Source organism: Nannospalax galili, unplaced genomic scaffold, assembly GCF_000622305.1.
Source record: "Nannospalax galili isolate Female #2095 unplaced genomic scaffold, S.galili_v1.0 scaffold1623, whole genome shotgun sequence".
In the NCBI taxonomy this organism is placed as follows: domain Eukaryota; kingdom Metazoa; phylum Chordata; class Mammalia; order Rodentia; family Spalacidae; genus Nannospalax; species Nannospalax galili.
The window spans coordinates 460,580-469,308 of record NW_008349082.1 but is presented as its reverse complement, the minus strand read 5'-3'; the positions used below and the strand labels follow the sequence as shown (position 1 = coordinate 469,308).

The 8,729-nt window shown below is 50.3% G+C and overlaps 1 protein-coding gene across 4 annotated transcripts in view; it reads right to left on the bottom strand.

The window, feature by feature from the left end:
* The window catches only part of Dedd2 (death effector domain containing 2), a 15,811-nt gene extending 8,089 nt beyond the window's left edge, over positions 1–7,722 (bottom strand). The window contains exons 1-4 of one of the 4 annotated variants that reach the window (XM_008846433.3): positions 7,582–7,722; positions 6,589–6,955; positions 5,443–5,565; positions 812–973 (exon numbers count right to left, since the gene is read on the bottom strand). In XM_008846433.3, coding sequence (XP_008844655.1) covers positions 812–973; positions 5,443–5,565; positions 6,589–6,916 — 613 coding nt within the window. In that variant the 5' untranslated portion in view covers positions 6,917–6,955; positions 7,582–7,722. The remainder of the gene's footprint in view (positions 1–811; positions 974–5,442; positions 5,566–6,588; positions 6,956–7,581) is intronic. The other 3 variants (XM_008846431.3, XM_017801453.2, XM_017801454.2) reach the window with 3 other exon arrangements.
* Positions 7,723–8,729: the final 1,007 nt, after the last annotated feature.

The following is an 8,729-nucleotide window of genomic DNA, read 5'->3' as shown; positions in this document are numbered from 1 at the left end:
TTATTTTGATATATCACAGTGAAAGATTTATCGTCCTCTTTTTTTTTTTTTTTTTTTTAAAAAAAAAAAAAAAAAAAAAAAAAAAAAAAAAAAAAAAAAAACCCTCAAAGTATGGACTAAAACTAAACTCCCAACAATGTGGCTACTGAGGCCACCCACTAGGGCTTCCCCGCCCTCCCTTGAGAGCACCATGACTGTCATCCAATTGCCAGGTCAGCTCTGCAGGGACAGGGCCTCCCTGCTGCCTACCTGCCCCAAGCCCTAGACAGCAACAATGACTAAAGGCAAACCTCACAGAGCACGTGTCCCACCCGGGCCAGGCGCTGTTCCAAGTGAATTAAGTGGCTGACCTGACTCTTCCCACACCAACTCTAGCCAGGGCCATGATCAGTCTAGTTTTACAGATGTGGGAACAGCCACCCCTCCCCTCCCCCGGCTCAGTCACCTGACCAAGGTCAGGGAGCTTATTTAAAAGCCAAGGATAAGAAGTAAATCGGGCAGCCTGACCCAGTGCCCTTGTTTTCCTGCCCCTGCGATATCCCACCACTGCACACAAATGACTAAGGAACCCCTGCAAGTGATCGATGAATCAACAAATGAAACTGAGGCAGGGGGTGGTCAGGGAAGGCTTCCCGGAGGAAGTGGGACACGAGCTGATCCTTCACCAAATGGCAACAGAGAGTGTAAAAACTCTACCCTGCTCAGTAGATGGCTGACAGCTGTTACCTACCCTCTAGGTATGGCTCACCCTCCAACTCTGTAGCCTGCTGTGGGCACTAGACATGTATTCTCAAGGCCCACAGACACCTACCACAGGTCACTTTGCCTTCTGATGAAGGCCTGCATGGCTCCTGCTCCTGCTGCTGCTGCTGCTGTGATGAGGCTGCTGGGTCCCCTCTCTGTCGCCGTCTGGCACCATTGCTAGGGCAGCCCTGACTCTGACTCTGACGCTGCCGCTTGGTTGGAGGGGAGCCTGGAAGACAGAGAGGAGCCAGCTCAGGACTAGGGAAACAAAGAGTGCCAAGGTGGGTGCTTGAGCTGAGCACAGGACTCTCCTGGTGCAGTGAGCCCTTGGAGAAGCCCCTCTACAAATGGCGCTGTCTAGAAGAGGCTGCCGCCCACCACTACCTGGAAGGGAACATGGCAGTCTACCACTAGAAGGCCCTTGCAGGTCTGACCCTAGAGAAGCTGGGACACGCTCACTATGGAAGCCGGCATGACATCAGGGCAGCCTTTGTCATCATGAAAAGGAGAAAAAGCAGGGTGTGGTGGCACACGGTGTACTCTCAGCAACTGGAGCAGAGGCAGAAATTAGGAATGCAAGACCCTGTTTCAACCCCACCCCACAAGAAGAAGGGAGGGAGGGGGGGGAGGGAGAGTTTGGGAGATTAGGAGACTGGGAATGTAGCTCAGTGGTAAAGTGTTTACTTAACTTGGCTCAAATCCAGCATCACAAAAAGGGGGCAAGGGCTGAAAGGTGGTTCAGCAGGGGCAAGGGTACTTGCCACCAAGCGTGGAGATCCACAATCAATTCCTGGGACGCACATCATAGAAGGAAAGAACTGACTCCCTAGGGTTGCTCTCTAACTTCCACACACACACACACCATGGCATATGTGCATGCATGGAGACGCACACACACACAAACACATGTTTAAAAAAAAATAGGCTGGAGAGAGGGCTCAGCAGTTAAGAGCTCTTACTACTCTTGGAAAGGATTCAGGCTTGGTTCCCAGCACAGGTGGCTCACAACCACGTATAACTTCAGTTCCAGGGGATCTGATGCCCTCTGACTTCTGTGGGCGCTGAACCACATGGTGCACATAAACTCACATAGGCACACACAAATAAATAAAATAAAATCGACGACCTTCAGCCAGGTGTGGTGGCACATGTCCATTTAATACCAACATGGGAGGGGGAGGGGCAGAGGTAAGCAGATCTCTGAGGGTTCCAGGCCAGACTGGTCTATGTAGTAAAAATCCTGTCTCCAAACAACAACAATGACAACAACAACAACAACAACAACAACAACAACCTTTAAAAGAAAAAGAAGACAAAATAAAATCTTAGGGTCTAACAAGAAATAGGAATAATTTCTGTGATTAATTGTTGAACCTAGAAAAACAGGGCACAGTAGCACATGCCTATATAGCCAGCACTCAGGAAGATCAAGGGGTTCTTGCTTCAGAACTAAAATAAAACCATAAAAGAGGGTAAATGAGATGGCTCAGCAAATAAAAGAGCTTGCTGCTCAAACATGGTGACATGAGTTCAAACCCCAGAACCCATGTAAATGCAGAAAAAAGAACGGACTCTGCAAAGTTGTCCTCCGACCTCCATGTATATGGCACACATCCCTTACCATGTACACATATACATATATAGTAAATTTAAAAAATTTTAAAACAGGGTCCTTCTGCAGCCTTAGCATGCCTGGAGCTCCCTGTGTATACCAGGCTAGTCTCCACCTCACAGAGACCTGCCTGCCTTGAGTAAATAATTTTTTTTTCAAGTAGAGATGGGCTGGAGAGATGGCTCAGTAGCCAAGAGCACTGACTGCTCTTGCAGAGGACCCAGGTTCAATTCCCAGCACCCACATGGCGGCTACAAACCGTCCTTAACTCCAGTTCCAGGGGAATCCAAAGCCCTCTTCTGACCTCCTCAGGTATGACATGGATGCACTCACATACATGCAGGCAATACACTCATACACATAAAATCAAAATAATATACAAAATATTTTTTCAAAAAAGTAGAGATGGGCCGGGCACTTGGGAAGCAGAAGCAGGCAGATCTCTGTGAGTTCAAGGCCAGCCTGGTCTACATAGTGAGTTCCAGGACAGCTGGGGCTACAGGGAGACCCTGTCTCAGAAAGACCAAAAAAAGAGAAGAGTAGAGATGGAAAAACTTACAAAATAAGTATCTAGAGTTTGCAAGAGACTGGGTAAAATAGGAAATAAGAATACGCAAACACTTGTCACTTTTGCAAGATGAAGCACTGAAAGGCACATTAAAAGCAAATGACCTGGTTACAGATGTACCTGGCTGATACTTCATGAAAACCTTTTCTTAATTTTAGTTCTGCCTTGAACTCACAGAGATTGAAGGTGTGCACCACCACGCCTGGCTTCAAAAAAAAAAAAAATTTTTTTTAAAGCTACCAAACCACCATTTATAAAAACTAATGCAATATATGGTTTCGGCAGAGTTCACAAAATGAGGCTGAACCCCCTGGATGACACCAGCTACTGGGGAGAGAATGTGGAGCACTGTCTCATGTACAAGCTATTTAATCACAACACCTTAACAGGAAAGTAATGTCTCTTCAGGGAGCCGGGAGATGGCTCAGTAGATGAAGTCCCAGCTGTTGCACAAGCAGCTCCCCCACAATCCCAGCACACAGGAGGCAGAGCCAGGATTCCTAGAGTAAGCTGGCTAGCTACATTAACCATATCTGTGAGTTCTAGGTTTAGCAACAGACCCTGTCTCAATAAGTAAGACACATGATATCAGCATCTGCTCTCCACAGGTACAAATACACGCGCATGTACATCCATACACAGACAGGCACCCCATGCATACAAACACACATACACACATGCAAGCACACCTATACACAGGCAAAAAAAAATGCTCTTCATAATATACAAATCTGGCAGACAGTGACCATAACAAAGCCATCAAACTTCCCTACTCACTGTGACCACCTCATGACATGCGCCAGTACAGGGAGCAGCACTGACCAAGGAGCATTCCTGCCAAAAATGTGGAACCCGAATCTAATCCACCCCACCTAACTACCACTCCACAGCAAATACAAGGGACAGGGGGACAAGTGACATGACACTATTAGGTAGCCATCAGACACAACCAGAAACAATTGGAACATTGCACACACCAATTAGCATGGGGGGGTTGACAAGCAAACAGAAAAAGACATGGGGCATGGTGCAAGAGTTGTGGTTCAATAGTGTTTAGCATGTAGGAGACACAGGGTTCCAGCTCCAGCAGCAGAAGGAAGGAGAGAAGGCAGGCTGGACTGGTCAGCTGGAAGGTCAGTTTAGTAGGGAGAGGTTTCTATTCTAGATTATAGAGACAAATTATTGTATACAAACTGGGCTTGGTGGCTTGTACCTGTGATTCTAACACTGCAGAGGCTGAGGCATGGTAACTGCCTCCAGTTAGAGGTTAATCTGGACTACATAGTAAGTTCCAGGCCAGCCTGGCATACAAAATGAGATTCTCTCTCCAAAAGACAAACAAACGCCACCAAAAATTATGTTTTAAAATTTCATACATAAGAAGCAACATGAACAGACTCTGAATGGATCTTAAGAGATCTGAAAATGAGTCACTAGGATATGACAGATATCAAAGAATAACCATACTCAGGTATGACAATGCTCTCAAAATGGTACTGTTTGCTAATTCTGGGGTAAATATACTGACGTCTGTAATTTACTATCTAAGGGGTCAACAAAACCCCAGAATTACACATCCATCTAAAGCAAAAGTGGCCAAATGTTGTTACATTGAATCTAAGTGGATATGCTCTCTGCACTAATCTTTCAACCTCTCTGCATGTTGAAATTTTCTGTAATTAAAAATCCGGGGAGGGAGAAAAAGACTGAGGATGCTGTTTGGCGTATAGCAATTAAAACAAAGGCATTCAACATAAATAAATCTCAGAATGTGTCCAGCTGAGACAGTCAGGTGCCTGATGATACCCACAACACGATGCCATTTGAATGAAACATGAGTCCATGTGAAACAACTGTGTTGCTTTGGGACACAAGCTTCCTCCTGTAGCAATAATAAACACTGACGCACTACAAAATAGAGGCAGAATGACCCTTTCAGCCACTTCCTTAATGGGTCAGGGAGCAGGAGGTTAATCAGGGTTTAAAAATTAGATTGGGATTGGGGGATGGAGAGATGGCTCAGCGGTTAAGAACACTGACTGTTCTAGAAGACCCAGATTCAAATCCCAGCACCCACATGGCAGCTAACAACTGTCTATAACTCCAGTTCCAGGGTATCCGATATCCAACAACCTCTTCTGACCTCCGTGGACACTGCATGACACAGGTGCACTTACCTACATGCAGGCAATACACAAATGCACATAAAATAAAAATAATATTTAAAAAAAAAATTAGATAGGGGCTGGAGAGTTGGCTCAGCAATTAAGAGCACTGGCTGCCCTTGCAGAGGACCCAGGTTCAAATCCCAGCACCAACATGGCAGCTAACAACTGTCTGTAACTCCAGTTCCAGGGAATCCAATGCCCTCTTCTGACCTCCACAGGGATTGCATGACACAGGTGCACTTACACACATGCAGGCAATATACTCATACACATAGAATAAAAATAATATAAAAATAAGATATTAGAAAGAAGACAGGAACATTGCTGCCTTGCCCACCCAATGGGCTCACCTGTGTCCCACTTACTCTGCTGAGATTCTGAAGAGCTGCTCAACTGCTGATGACGCTGACAACTGCCCTCTGTCCTTTTGGAAGAAGAGCTGGAATTACCATAGCTGTAGCGCTCGGGGGACACTGGGGAAGAAGGGAAACATGATTCATAGCTTCCTTACCCTCCCAGACACAACCTCCTAATTCCTACTGCTGGAAGAAGGCCTGACCACAGGACGCCTAACTCCATGCCTCAGAGGTCGGACCTGAGCATCTACTCCTCAAAACACCTCCTGCCCAAAGACTGCTCAAATGCCTCCCCAGGCAGAGCACTCATGACCTCCTGGGCTGTGTTCTTTCAGTTATGTAAATCCCTCAGGCTTACTATGGGGCAGGAAAGCTCACAATCCCCCCTCCCCAACCCTGTTACTGCCTCAACCAAGCAGGGGCCAAATAGCCTACACTGGCCACTGCAGCCTGACAACTCTACCTCCCCAGCTCCTCACCTATCAGAACTGTTGCCCTTCCCTTCCAAGGATCAAGGGCCTCAACGCTGGAGACAAGTCAGGCAGGTTTGAAACTGAGTTTGTGACAAGTCAGGCAGGTTTGAAACTGAGTTTGTGACATGTCTTCAAATGGCCTTCTGTGCCTCTGCTTCTGTGAGCCCCCACTTCAAATGCCACCTCTCTTCACTCTGTGGTACTTTCATGTCATTCAGCCTTTTAATGACCTTGTTTATTATTACCTGACTCACTAAATGTAACCTTCATGGGATGGACAGCTTAGCCTTATTTCCTCTGTGGTCAACACGAAGGACGGCGTTCTTACATGTGGCAAGCTGCTTCACTGCTCTGAATGTCGTTTTCCTTGTGCAGTGGGGACAGGAACAGGACTTCCTTATGGGACTACTGGGAGGATATTAGACAGCTCACAGGAAGGATTTACCTCTGCCTGGCATGAAAAGCTCCACAAACAGCGGTCACAATCATTACTAATATGGCCGAATTCCACAAGCTCACTCCGCCCTAAGCCATGCCCTCTCCCTTTTGTGTTTCTCCTTCTGGAAGGGGGGCAGGGGGGACTGGAACTCGCATCAGGGTACCACCGGGGTGGGGGTGCGAGGCCTTCTCCCCACCAGAAGTCTGACAACCTCCCATTCATCCTTACCCGGTCGGCGCCTCTTGCGCGCCAGATGCGGCAGCAGGTCGTGGCGGGCCAGCAGGCGCAGGAGTTGGCTCAGAAGCCGCAGGTTGCTCTCGTCACACTGCCCGCGGCGTTCCAACTCCAGGAGCAGCTCCAGACCGCTGCGGGCGCGGGCCAGGCCTCCGGGGGCGTCGGGGGCCTCGTCCAGCAGGAAAGCCAGGAGCTCCAGTTCGCACTCGCTCAGCTGCCCGCCCACCACCTCGAACATACGGTGAAGCGACAGCATGCCGTAGTAGTCCAAACACTCATCCTCCTCCCAGCTCGGGGCCGGGGTCGGCCCAGACAACGCCATTCCCAGGGGAGGGGTGCGGACCAAGCTCAGAACCAGGGCCTAGAACCCACACGGCGGGGAGGAGGGAGTGGTCAGAGACACCGAGTCCCGGACCGCACACTCACCAGAGCGTGTTCCCCCGCGAGCCTGTCTCCGGGCAGGGCCACCCCCACGCCCCCAACGGTCTCAGCCTCCCCCGGCCCACGGCCCGGAATGGTACCGCCCGAGGTCCCCTAGTAACAGGTCGAGACGCCGGACCCCGCCGGATCCCACCGGACCCCGGCCCCGTAGGGCCGGGCGAGCGCAAACGCCCCTCTCCAGGTGGTACGTTCCGAACTAGCTCGGGCCACACCTAGGGGCGCACAGAGGGGATCGGCCAGAACCACCCTCGCGGCCCTCTCAGAGGACACTTTGTCCACTGCCCCATAACTCTGGGTAGCACTCAACTGTCTAGCAGTACCATTCAGCCAGCCCCCAACGGCCCACCCAAGTGGTACTGTCCAAAAATGACCTCGGCCCCCCCCAGAAGTGAGACGACCGAGCCCAGCCCTGAGCTCCACACAGGTGGTACTGCCTGAATCCGACCCCCTCCAGAACCTGGTGGTCCTGCCCTCCCTCCAGCACCCAAGTGGGTTCATCCCACGCCCACCCCACCAGTCACCCTTAAGGCGTCTCGGGATCCTCACCGGATTCCGGCGTCCGAAGACTCTCGGGCGACGGCCGCAGCCACTTGTTTTGGATCTTTCTGGCACCTTCTCTATTATTACGCCTGCGTCACCTCGCTCCTCCTCCTTCGCTCAACTCGCGCAGGTGCGACCGCCACGCCCCTAAGGCGCAAGCGCAAAAATCAGGCCTCCAAGCCCCACCCATCCCAGGCCGCCGGATCCGCCCCTCATAGTAGCTGCCCAGCTCGCCTATGCTGCGCTTGCGCAGGGCCGGATCCCGGCTGCAGCAAGCACATCCCTGACTTCTTGGTACCGGTATCCCTTGGATCCCACGACACGACCTGTTGGAATTATTCATCCCATTGACTGCATCCCCCTCCTGATCACGACCTAAATGCCTGCGTCGCCACTGCCACCAGCTGCCTGAGCTCAGGACCACAGTCACGACAGTCCAAAGATCCCAGCACCCGCACAACTGCTCTCTCACCTTAATAGTAATCAGAAGCCTCCATCTCAACTGTGCTGTCTCAGATCCTAACTGCTAATCCTCCGTCTTCCCGCCAACACTCGCCGCCCTCCATTTATCATCAATTCTTTGGTCCGATCTGGATCAGGATTCCACAGTCGCATGCATGGGACTGACACTTCCAAACCGCAACACACCCCTCCATCCCTATGTGCACATTCTGAAGATGTCCATCTCGGCTTCCCATCACAGACACCCACGCCCCCCCCCACACACACCCAGGGTTAGGATGCCCTTTCTGGGGCAGGAGAGATGGCTCAGCGGTTAAGAGTACTGGCAGCTCTTGCAGAGGACTCGGGTTCGATTTCCAGCACCCACATGGTGACTAACAACCGTCCATAACTCCATTTCCAAGGGATCTGACAACGGGTGCACTTACATGCAGGCAATACACTCATACACAAAATAAAAATTATATCTATAAAATTATATATATATATATATATATATATATATATTTCCACACACCCGCCCCTCTCTCTCCTCTAGAGAGCACACTATATACCTTTCCACAGCCCCGCCCCTTTCTGCCTTCTAGAGGACCCACCCAGACGCTCCCTCCCTAACCTGCACGGAGGAGAACCTGTCCGGCAAGTTGAGGCTAAGGTGTCTGTGTCCCCCATTTGGGGCCTAGGGCGTGAAG